The 12,612-nt window shown below is 35.4% G+C and overlaps 1 protein-coding gene across 10 annotated transcripts in view; it reads left to right on the forward strand.

The window, feature by feature from the left end:
• LRRIQ1 (leucine rich repeats and IQ motif containing 1) overlaps positions 1-12,612 on the forward strand; it is a 295,150-nt gene that overhangs the window by 8,561 nt on the left and 273,977 nt on the right. For 9 of the 10 annotated variants that reach the window (XM_056798583.1, XM_056798581.1, XM_056798584.1 and 6 more), the window contains exons 4-6: positions 4,860-4,954; positions 6,190-6,295; positions 9,345-9,571. In XM_056798583.1, coding sequence (XP_056654561.1) covers positions 4,860-4,954; positions 6,190-6,295; positions 9,345-9,571 — 428 coding nt within the window. Of the gene's footprint in view, positions 1-1,813; positions 1,930-4,859; positions 4,955-6,189; positions 6,296-9,344; positions 9,572-12,612 lie in introns of those variants that run through there. The other variant, XM_056798585.1, reaches the window with a different exon arrangement.

Consider the following 12,612-nt stretch of genomic DNA (forward strand, 5'->3'; position numbering starts at 1 on the left):
TTACTCTCACCCCTCCTCTCTCCCTGAGATGGAAAGCAATATAAAGTAAATTATTAAAAAAAAATTCTGGTATTTGTTTTGCTTTTTTTCTAATATAGATTTAAACATTTCCCCATATTAATCATTTTGTGGAAGAGACCTCAAACAAACAAAAAAAGAAGAAAGTGAAAATAGTATGTTTTGGTTTACATTCAGATTCAGTTCTTTTTCTGGAAGCAAATGGGATCATAGATTTATATCTAGAAAGAAATTTATAGCTCATTTGTTATAAACATCTCATTTTTCAGATGAGGAAACTGAGATTCAGAGAGATTAAGTAGTTACTGTGCTCCCAGGCACTGAGATAGGAGTGGACACATCTTATGGCCAGCACTCTTTGTACTGCAGACTGAAAAGCATTCCCCGATGTACCAGTATCAAATAGGGAGATGAGTTTTCAAATGTAAACCGTTAAATTAGCAAAGGGAATCCACACTGTTTTGTCCAAGTAAAATCCATGATGAGGCCTTTAGATAAGGTACTCTTGTCTATTTAATTCCATAGCTCAGGAGGCCTACAGTCTAGAAAGAATTGCAGGAAATGTGTGCTAAGGTATATCCATAGGGAACATATATGGCATGGACAGATGTATGAAGAGAGAAACTCAACCCTCCATTGCTGTAGGGCTGCCCAAATCTTCTTTGAGATCACTGCATTCCTGTTAGTCTTGCCAGAAGCAGAGACTTTTCTCTGGGTGTTGCTCTCTACTGATCTCCAGTGGCGCTACTCTGTTTTGTTCCTTTGGTTCTATGGTCAATGCTGGGCAGTGCCAGATGTGGCTCCATGGGGCAGCTACTCTGTTTTGTTCCTTTGGTTCTATGGTCAATGCTGGGCAGTGCCAGATGTGGCTCCATGGGGCAGTTTTTGTGGAGTTTTTCTCCATTTCCAGCCTCTGGTTTCAGTTGGAATTCTTTACTGGAGGGCTGTTTTATCCTAATAGAAACATCAGTAGGCTGTGCCATGCTATTTTAGCTTAAAGCTTCTTTTCTCCTATCTCTCCCTGTTATCCTGGCTGTAGCTTTTTGAATATTCACTTTAAAAAAAATGAAGACTGTATGTGTGTATGTGTGTGTGTGTGTGTGTGTGTGTGTGTGTGTGTGTGTGTGTGTTGGGGAGTGGGGTGGGGATGAAGGCAGAAAATGTGCCAAATTTTCTTTAATGGAAAAACCCTAAGACTTTCCCAATTTTTTTTCTTCTTTCATAGTGGTCAGTCTTACAGATTTTTTGCTATAATGCACTTTTTTTCTTCTCTACAAGCCTTTGTTGCAGGCACCATACTCTTGGAGATGGATTGTGGAAGACTTTAAATCCCAGGCCATGTTTCAGTCTATCTCTGTCTGTCTCCCCTCTTTCTCCCCCACACCCCATGTGGGAGCACTGACATGTTAGGCAGTTACTATAATAATTTCAATGACATTAATAGAAGTCTGAATGAATACTGTGAATGTGGGAGTGAAGAAGCAGGTGATACTTTTAAGAGGAATCAGTAGGATTTGGCAAAAGATTGTAAGGGGTAAGGGAAGGAAGGAGAGGGAAGGATCAAAGATGACTCAGATATGATTAGAGGTGACTGAGAAGATGCTAGTGATGTTGCTAACAGAGGAAAAGTTGGGGGAATGGCAAGGTTTCAGGAGAAAAATGAAGTACTAATAGAACATCCTAGTGGAGCTGTCCATCTTGTATTGGGCCTAGAGCTTAGGTCTGGACATAGAGATTTGGGAGTCATCCATAGAGGTCACAATTGAAACCGGGGGAGGAGTGGATGAGATCACCAAAGGAAGAAGAATGGTGAGAGTAGAGCACTTCAGACAGAGCCTGTGGTGATGGCTACCCTTTGGATGAGGAAGGAGAAAATGAGCTACAGGAGGAGACTGAGGAATTGTCCTAGAGGTAGGATGAGAATCAGGAGAGAAGAACATTGGGAAGTTGTACAAGGAGAAATAGCAAAAAAGAGGGAGGGAGTGATCAAGAGTGCCAAATGAAGCAAAGTCATTAAGAGAATAATGACTGAGATAGGGCCTTTGGATTTGGTAATTGAGGTTGTTGAAGATCTTTTTCTGTTCAGGGTTAGGGAGGAGAGCCAAACCTTTCCCATATTTGGCTATTTAGTTCTACTTGGAAATCTCTTCAATTTTTTCATATCTTCTTTTGTAGATACCTAAACTATACCCTAATAGTAGTAGTAGTAGTAGTAGTAGTAGTAGTAGTAGTAGTAGTTGTTGTTGTTGTAGTATTATTACTACTAATGATAGCAGATATTTATATAATGATTTCTTTTCATTATATTGTTAGATAAAGTACTGGCTAATAGATACACTAAGAGGATTAACTTTTTAAAAACATTTTATTGCTTTTTTCACATGCTTAAATGTTAAATACTTTGTTATGTTATTTTCATGCCAAAGCTACAGTGATGTATTCAAGAGTATGTTTTAGGAAATGTTAATATTTGGCATTTTCTTGGCTTAATATATTTAGTACAGTTCAGTACAGTTTAATTATGGAGCATCTGTGTAAAGACAACAAAATTAGATTTTAAGCCTTAATGTAGTATTTTATATTTCATCTTTCCCCATGCAATTTTAGGATGAATTAATGATGAAGTAATAAGAATCCTTAGTTTCAGAAAAACAAATATATGATGAAGAAAAATTGAAAAATTTAAATATGTGAGAATGTATTTAAATGTGTTTAATATACATACATGTTCACACATGTATATATTTATAGAGGCATGTTCCAAAATACACCAATATGTCCAAGAGTTTTAATTTTTTCTCTGTGGTAATTCCCTCCACTGATACAGATTTTTGAAATCCTTGGATATAATTTGAAAAATTTGCCCCTAAAATACACATACAATCTTCTGATGCTTTAGATCTCTCCAAATATTCTTTGATCCAGTGACACTGGCTTCCTTAAAGTTTTATGAATAAGATACTCGCTCTCTCAACTCTGGCCATTTTTTCTGACTTTCTTCCATGCCTGGAACAACAGTCCCTTCTCATCTGCCTACTGACCTTCCTGGCTTCCTTTAAGGAACAACTAAAAATCCTGTCTTCTAGAGCAGTGTTGGTGGAGACATGGCATGGGTGCAGAGCCCATGTGCCTAGTAGCACTCAGGGGTTACTCTGTTCCGTTCTTCTTCCCAGTGCCTGAGGACATTTTTTGCATTTCCCATCCCTCTGTCCAGCTGCCCAAAGCAAAGCACTTTCTCCCTCAGCTCTCTCTGGTAATGGGGGGTGGGAGGGTGGGGCTCACTGACAACTTGAATTTGCCCTCTGAGCACTTGAACTCAGAAAAAGTTCACTAAGGAGATTTTCCCTACTCTTAATTCAAGTGCCTTCCCTCTCTTAATTCCCATTATTATTTCCATTTAGCTTGTTTTTATATTTGTTTGCTTATTCTTTCCCCATTAGAATGCAAGGATTTTAAGGATAGGTTCTGTCTTTTTGTATCCCTAGCATTAACCAAGTACTGGAATATAGTATTATTTAATAAATGTGCCTTGACTGACTGACATTCATCACAGATAGGGTTAGAGATATCTTTGAAACCTTTCAAACTGGGAAAAATCTACCAGAACTATTTTAGTACTGATATAACCTTCAATAACCCAGGGATCTTCTTTACACCATGATGAGGAGTCAGAGCAATATCTGAAAATGTCTTATGTAATTACTAGATTAAAAATACCACTTAAGGAAGATCCTAACTAAATATAATGAACTTCATTTATAAACTTGGTAGTGAGAAATGAAGCATTTTAGAGGTGAGATGACAAAAGATTCATGGAAGATTTTAACACTGTAGTCTGAGACACATAAAACTAATGAATTTTAGATCTAGAAGAAACTAGAGATTATCAGTGAATTAGCAATTATTCAAGAAGTATTTATTAAGCACCTTTTTGTCAGATACTGTGACATGAAGAAACTGCATTTCACCCAAAGAACCAAACATAAATTTCATGATAGAATGAATTCTAGAATAACGTCCTATAATATAGAAATTCATTTAAGTCACTTCTCACTGCATTATAGACATCCCTTCTATAATGGCTCCATGGGTTCTCCTTTCCCTGTTACACTAACCTGTGCTATGGAAACACATTGTAAACTTACTGCTATACAAGGCAGTCAATTTCATTTTTAGATAGCTCTGTTAGTAGAGCAATATTCTTTATTTATTTTCCTTAGCTGCTACATAATGTACAAGTCTACACATGACAGCTTAAAGTGTTTCTCCCTTTTACTAGCAAGTAGATGGTGCTTCTGTAAATGGAATATGCCTTGGTCTAGATCAGCGGTTCTCAACCTCTCAATTTGTAGCAATGAGAATACATAATGCATATCAGGTATTTACATTCCAAGTCATAACTGTAGCAAAATTACAGTTTTGAAGTAGCCACCAAAATAATTTTTTGGTTTGGGGTCACTGCAACATGAGGAACTATATTGTGGGGTCATGGCATTAGAAAGGTTGAGAACCACTGGTCTAGATAGTCAAGGATTAGGTAGGTATAGAACTTTAGAGCAATATAATTTAGAATACCCTTTATAATCATGGTTTATTGACTTTTACTTTAAAAAATCAATCCAAATTTAAAACAATTTCATTTTTGTCCTTCCCTATGTCATTTTAAAAACATGTAATGATATATTATGATAGAGTTTAAGATTATAGAAAAATAATCCAAGTTTGACAAATTAATAAGCATAGCTCCAATCTTATATTTGATTTTACATGTATTTTTTTTTCCTCTCCAGGTCCTAGTCCAATCTTATATTTGATTTTACACATTTTTTTTTCTTCTCCAGGTCCTAGTTATGGAGCAGTTTCCAACAATCCCACAGATTTTTTGGAAGAATTAACAGTTAATTTTCATGAAAATGCATTAGAATTAAAAAAGAGGGTATGCTATTGAAGCTCTTGATTTATGGTATTCAGTTACATGCTATGTAATTTTGTAATTGTCTTATGATTCATTATAGAACTTCATGCTGTCTTCACGAGTAAGGGAAAAGCAAATTGAATACAAATTTTGCACTATGTTGTTTTAGAGATTAATGCTGTTATATAAAACATTTACTTATTTTAATTTTTTTCTTAAATGTAAAATTAGCAAACTGAAATTTAAATCTTAGGATTATAACTAGAAACAATATAATTAATGTGAGTTCTTGAATATCCATATCAGAAACACAGATATTTAGGAATTTGAGTTATAAAACAGTAGCTGTGTATTTATAAATTTGTGTGAGTTCTGGAGGAGAAAACTAATGATGTAAAGTTAGAAATAAAATGTATTTTGTGAAGTTGGGTAAATAGTATATCCTTTCTCTTCAGTTATACTTAATTAGTAAAGAGACCTTGGTATGGAAAACTAGAAATTTAAAAAAGGAGAAAAGAGAATGTTAGAATATAATAGAAAGAAAGGAGAAATGTATAATTATTTCAAAGATCTATGATTATTTTTCAGTGCAGATATTCCCTTCCATGACAGATTATAGACCTCCTGCTATTTAGCATTTAGCTAACCTATTATGCACTTTCACAATTTAGCTATATAGGTCCCTGAATTGGTTTTTAAATCCTTTTCCATTTAATTGGACCAGCCAGAGAGCTTGTATTCTCCTTCTAAAAGTCTTCAAGACCTTAGGGTCACCAGATTGAGACAATAGAATAGGATTTGAGTAGAGGTGAAGGTGAGAGAAAACAAACTCTGTATACAAAATATTGGGGAAGTTTAATTGGACCCCATGACCACATATTAGGAACAATTTAAACAAATATTAACAAATGAAAAGATAAGAGTTATATGGAAAGAAGCATGCATTTGTAGTATGGAAGGTAATTGTGAGAATGCTGTAGCTCTATAATCTGCCAAAATTTTAAGTGAAATAGGTTCCAAATTCTCTTGTTCAAATGGAGACTTCAAAAACACAAGGAAAGATTATTCTACAAAAGCACAAATTGTCTGTGTTATCTTAGTTGCAATGATATAATTACAAAGTCTCAAAACCTTAGGTTTTAATACATATTTTAAACCTGGTATTTCACAGAAAAAAATTTTGGCAGTTTTTAGGAGTTTTTCATAGGTTTTCACCAAATTTTGTTAATCATTGTTACTCTTTTGTGTCCATTTAGATGTTACTTAAAATACAAGATGAATTACAGACAAATTTAATCTTTAATGAAGTTCCTAATTCTACTGAGCCTCCTAATTTACCTGCTAATGAACATCTTTCTTCAGGTAAATTTCTAAATACTGTACTTGGTACCTTTAGTAATCATAATTCATAATTATACAGAACATCTAAATGAAACATTTTTGCTATTTGTGTGTATATATAATTTTTTTTAATATTCAAACTAACAAAGCTAGACTGTTTAGATTTTTAAAATATCACTAATTAAGCTTATTTCATAGGCTCATAGAATCATAACTCTAAAACTAGCAGGAATCAGAGGTTCTGACTTGTTCTAGGTTATCTAGGTAGTGAATATAAGATATAGGATTTGGGCCAATGCTCTTTTATTGTATATACTCTTAATTTCTTTATAATTTGTAAATTAATTTCCCTTCATCATGAATTCAGATGCACTATGTACATTCCCAGCTGGGGAATGTTAGAGGATGCTGGGGGATGCCAGGCCATTAGATATGATGTTCCTCTGCAACATCCACTGTTGGGGTGCCGCAGGACAGAGGTATTTTACTTCACACAATCTCTGCCCCCCAATTCTTTGGGAGATGAGCATGTTAAGTCTCCCTGCTCTTGGTTTTCCAGGAGATTAACATGTTGGGGTCTCCCTAGTGAATCACTCCACATATGGAATCTAATACATTTAGGATTTTCTCACCAGGGGGTATAAAAATAGAAAAGATATTGTGCATTTCATGGAGGGAGTTACAATAATTTTGGGAACAAAAAAGAAAGTGAGAAAGAAAAAATGATTGTTACACACTTGGCAAAAAGCTGACTGGGGGCATTTTCCTTTGGCATAAGAGTTTATAATCAGGATAAATGGTGGGCTCAACCCTGCTTCAATTCAGTTCTTCATATACAAAAGTTCACTCAAAATCTCCTGATGTAGTATGTGTTTTCTGCAAGCATCCTTAAAGCATCTTCTTCAGAAGATCCATTCTTGATGATTATCTTTTGCTAAAATTTCTTTAAAACATATTAAACTTTGGACTTTTAGGATAATTACATAATCCCCAACATTATATACTAACAATAGAATCAGCTGAGGATACATTGCTGAGCTATATAATATATAGATCAATTCTCCTGAAAACAAGAGAGAAAAATTAAACTAAAAAACCCCCACATATATAAATCCTATATATATGCATATATATATAAATATGAGTATAAATTAATATCATAACAGGTCCTTGATTTACCATCAAGGTCCAATTGAAGCAGCCTATATCCTTCAGGCATGCAGGACAGGTGCAGAAATATTGCACTTACTCATCAGCTTTATCAGCTTGGACAACAGAAGAAAAAAGGTACAAAAAAAAAAGTCTGAGGAAAAATGGAAATATGATTCCCTTGTCTGATTTCTACTTCAATCACAGGGATGGCAAGCCAAAGTTAAAACTAAACAGAGTTAGATATTATTCTTATATAAAGACAGGAAACAGGAAGCCCAATGTCAGGACTTGCCAAATAGCAGCTTCCTTGAATTTTCGGAGACAGATCCTCTAACTTGATTTTCATCCTCACTAGCTCTACAGGGATTGTTGTTCCCCTTGATCTTGTGCTCCTTTGCACTGATCAAGGACTCATTATCAATCCCTTCTGAAATCACATAAATATCAGTTCAAGTTCCATACTGTTTAACAACCAACAGCAGGTTTCCATAATCTAAAGCTTTTGGGTATTCAATGTTATCAGGTCTGATAGGTATTGTAAACAGATATTTCAATGTCAAAATATCAATACTGATTCCATATACTCAATTTTTAAAAAAAAAGAAAAAAATCAAACTCCAATTAGGAAGAAAGAAGAAAAAAAACAAGTCAGAAAGAAAATCATATTGCACAACCCCATTGAACAATCAGCCAGCCAAACATAGGCATAACAAAAAGATTTATCACTCAAAAATGAAAGATATTGTCTGTCTAGCTTGCCCATGAAACAGTTCCAGTACACATAATTTTTTTCTCCTGGGAAAATCTTGGTATAAGCCAGTGATGGCAAACCTTTTAGAGATGGAGTGCCAGGCTCTGTCCCCTCTTCCCTACACCCCAATGAAATGCCATCCCACCCTCCCCACATGCTGGGTAGGTCCCCCCTCTTACCCCACATCAGAGAGGGAAGAAGCACTCCCATTGGGTTGCTAGGAAGAGGGTCAGGTGAAGTGTGAAGAACATCCTCAGTGAGTGTAGAGAAGGGGAGGGGAATGGCCCGCAGGCTCCACTCCTCTTCAGCTCTGCTTCTTGTGAGCCCCCCTCCTTACCCTCTGTGTGTTCCTTTTGGGCTGCTGGGCAGATGGGTGGGGCATGTGCAAAAATGTCATCAGGCACAGTGAAGAGGGGGAGGGGAGCAGCTCCACCTGAGTCCCTCTACCTTTCTAGTAATGAACTCTAGGGAGGAAGGGTGGCTATGTGCCCACAGAGAGTGCTCTGCATGCCACCTTTGTCACTCATGCCATAGGTTTGCCACCGCTGGCAGAAGCTTTAGAACAACAGCTAAGATAAGTTTGAAAGACCACCAAGCACCACAATTCCCAGGATTAAAAAAGCCCATTTGGTTATAGTAGCTAACAAACCAGTCCCCTGTAGCCATGACAGGTTCCAACTGCTGAATGGTTTTCAGTATGTATAATTAGCTGTGATTTTATTTTGTATTAAAAGAGTAAGCACTGACTTATGCTCCATTGTATTTTATGCACTAACAGAATGTTAGAGCTAGAAGAGCTCTCAGAAGATCATCTAGCATTTCCCACTCATTTAATAGATGAGGAAACCAATGTGACAAATTGGTTAACTAAGGTCACTGATATAATTAGAACTAGATATCTTCTGTTCTAGAACTCTCTAGGAAACCATATTAGCTCCCTGATTTCAATTCAGGTTTCACATTCACTTTTATTTATTAAATACTTTTGATTTGTATGTCACTGATGTGTTTTGCATTTTTGTTCCTATAAAATTATTTCATATTATATTTTATTCATAACATATATCACAACATTAAGTAAAATAAAATGTATTTACTTTTATATTTAGGAGAAATTATTTTAAATAATACAGAATTTACAGAAAATATTTATGTTAATGAGTACAGGTGATACTGACACAATAAGCTTTGGATATGTTGAAGTCGAGGAGAAATGTCGGCAGTCTTTTGCAGCATGGGAGGACAAGCAACGAAAACTGGAGAACTGGGAGAATGAAAAGCTAAAAGCTCAAAGGGATAGGGATGAACAAGTGTTGAAAGAGGAAGAAGAAAAGATACATTGCCGGATGAAGCAATTTGAAATGGAAAAGAGAAGAATAGAAAATATTCATAAGGTAACATCTATAAATTATAATAAAGATCTCTAAATAGGTATATCTCAATAATTAGTAGTTGTATTTTAGATTGAAACCATATTCAGTACCTTCTTTTGATTGTTGAGTACAGGGTCACCAAAAGCAAGTGATTAAGATTTATTGGAGGCTCTGGTTTCTAATATTTAGGAATTTTTTTAGTTTTCATTTTTTTACTGAATTTTGCTAGATTTTTTCCTTTTTAAAAAAGATTTTATATTAATACATATTGTTTTTTGTAACATCTACATTTTCCCCTTATATCTTTTCCTTCCTCTCCCAAAAACCCTTATTGTAGTTTTTAAAAAGAGAAAAAAAGGAAGAGAAAAAAATTAGCAAAACCCAACATACCAGAAAAATCTGACATTATGAATAGTGCTCCATTCTGTTAGACTTCAGCTTCTGCAAAAGAATTCTCATTTCTTCTTTTCTTTGGCACAAAGATTATTTTTAATAATTTCACTACAGTTGAAACATAATCTTTATAATATGACATTTAGTTTTGATTGTTTTGTGCTTATTGTTCTTTACATTTATATTGTTATAGTCGTGTATATTTTTTTCATTCTGTTCTTAATTTACTATTTATTAATTTATGAATGCTTTTACCTACTTTCCAGTATGTTTCATCTTGGATGATTCTTTAGCATAACAATATCTCATGACTCTTATGTGTCCCAATTTTAGCCATTCCCCAAATGATGGATGTTTTCAGAACTTTGCTACCACAAATAAATGCTGCTTTATATATTTTCATGTGTGGGAAACTTTTGTTTTTCTTAATAACTTCCTCAGGGTATGTGCCAAGCAGTAGGATCTCTTGGTCAAAGATTATCTTTGCTAAAATTTGAAGTGATTCTTGAGTGTCTGAATTTAAGAACTGTGCTAAAGATTCTGAGATTTTTGAATCCACATAAGAGGCTATTTCAGAATCAGGAAGGAAATGATGGGACATGGTTGGTTAACTATAAGGAGCAATCTAATATTTGTGATATAACCTATGATAATTTAGATCTTTACAGACATAAGGAAACATGGTAGTACTCTACCATTCCAAAAAACTTTGTCTAGCATCTTGGTATTATAGGAAATTGCTTAAGCTTTTTTATGAAAGTGGTTCAACTTCATTGATGATAAATTTCCTCTGGATCTTCCCTGCTATAACTATCTCCTTGGGCTGAAAACCCCCTAATGGTCAATACGTTTAATGATCTAAGGGAAGGCATAGTGTTGGATAGTAGTGGTGATTCTAGGAGGGGTTCTCCTGGGGAGTATAACTTTTTAAGCCCATCCATATTGTTTTGGTTAAGGTGGGTATAGTAATCATTGAGCTCCTTGCAGTTCCCCTGATCTTTGTTGTTAATCTTCTATAATAGGTTTTAGAGATGCCTTAAAGAGCTAGATGTTGAATTCTGACTTCCATTCACAATCTGGATTGCATACCTGTGGCATTGAGAGGCATAAGCCAACCCCACCAGCATATAGTTACTTGTTATTTGTAATACAGGATGTTCCAGAATTTTGTTGGGGATAATGGATGGTTCTGAATATAAAAGCTAATTTGACAGCATATTCCATTGCTTCCTTTTGGTAGCAAAATTACTAGTTATATCTTTGTTTGGAGGAAAGATTAAGAAATAACAGTTTACATTTTCAGAGTGTTTTAGTTTAGTTTAGTTTTAGGTTTTTTTTTTTTAGACAGTGACCCAAATGCAAACATAGTTTGAAATTTTGCCTCTGCCACTAATACATGTCCTTGGTCTTTGAGCCCTAATCTTCAAATATGGAACATGACAGGATTATACTGGATGCCCTCTTTAGTTCTCTTCTGGCTCCAAATCTATGAATCTGATGATACCTAGCTAGATCATGGGAGCATGTTGTGTGAACGCATTCTATTTTTGAGTAATAGATTGTAAATACCATGAAGGAAGGGACTTTATTTTCTTAACCTTCTCTTCCATCTTGGAATTGATACTCAGAATTGGTTCCAAGGCAGAAAAGTGGTAAGGGCTAGGCAGTGGGGGTTAAGTGACTTGTCCAGTGTCACATAGCTAGTCTGAAATTTGATTTGAACCCAGGACCTCTAGTTTCTAGTCATGACTTATGATCCACTGAGTTGTCCCTGGCAGAGACTTTCAATTTGTACTTTTCTCTTCCATGCCTTGAATATAGTAAGTGCTTAATAAATGCGTGTTGGGTGATTAATTGATAAAGAAGCTGAGGATTAGAGGGAAAAGTGGATTTCTCAATGATCTCTTAGTTACTAAGTAATAGAAAGTAGTGGCATTACTAGATCTTCTGAGTCCAGATTCACTAAATAGATTACCAGTATTATTCACAGCTTCAGAGAAATCAAAAAGGATCATAGTGAGAAGTCCAGTGATTTGATGGCTAAGAGGTCATTGTTTACCTTTTGAAAGCAGGGTAGCAATAGAATAGAAAGAGTGAGCAACTGAGGAGAAATTGGGTTGTGAAAAAGGGGAGGCACTGAGTAGACACACAATGAAGCATTGGATACAGGAAATGTTTTGAATAAGTTTAGCACTGATGTGAAGATGAATGGGAAAATAGTTGCATGGAATGGAAGCAAAGGAGGCGGCAAGGTGTTGTAATGGATAATGCTTTGGATTTGGAGTTAGAAAGACTAGAGTTCACATTCTGCCTCAGGTACTCACTGTGTAGCCCTGGGCAAGTCATTTAACCTTTATCTACCTTTATTAGTAAAACCAATATTATAATAACATATATGGTCCAGGATTGTTGTGAGGGTCAACTGAGAGAAACTACATAAAGACTTTAGAAAGCTTTGAAGCACTAGATAAATCATTCTACCTCCTCCTCTGCCTTGCAATCCTAAATCCTGTTCTTTATCCACTCCATGACCCTTGACCTTTCATTTTCTCTTAGGTCATCACCTCTGCACTAGTTATCCTCTCTGTTTTCCCCAATCCTGATCCCTTGGTGAATAATGACAACTCTATATTGTCCTCTCCTTGAATTCTTGGGCCCTTTATGTTTGC

This window comes from Monodelphis domestica, chromosome 5 (assembly GCF_027887165.1).
Source record: "Monodelphis domestica isolate mMonDom1 chromosome 5, mMonDom1.pri, whole genome shotgun sequence".
NCBI lineage: Eukaryota > Metazoa > Chordata > Mammalia > Didelphimorphia > Didelphidae > Monodelphis > Monodelphis domestica.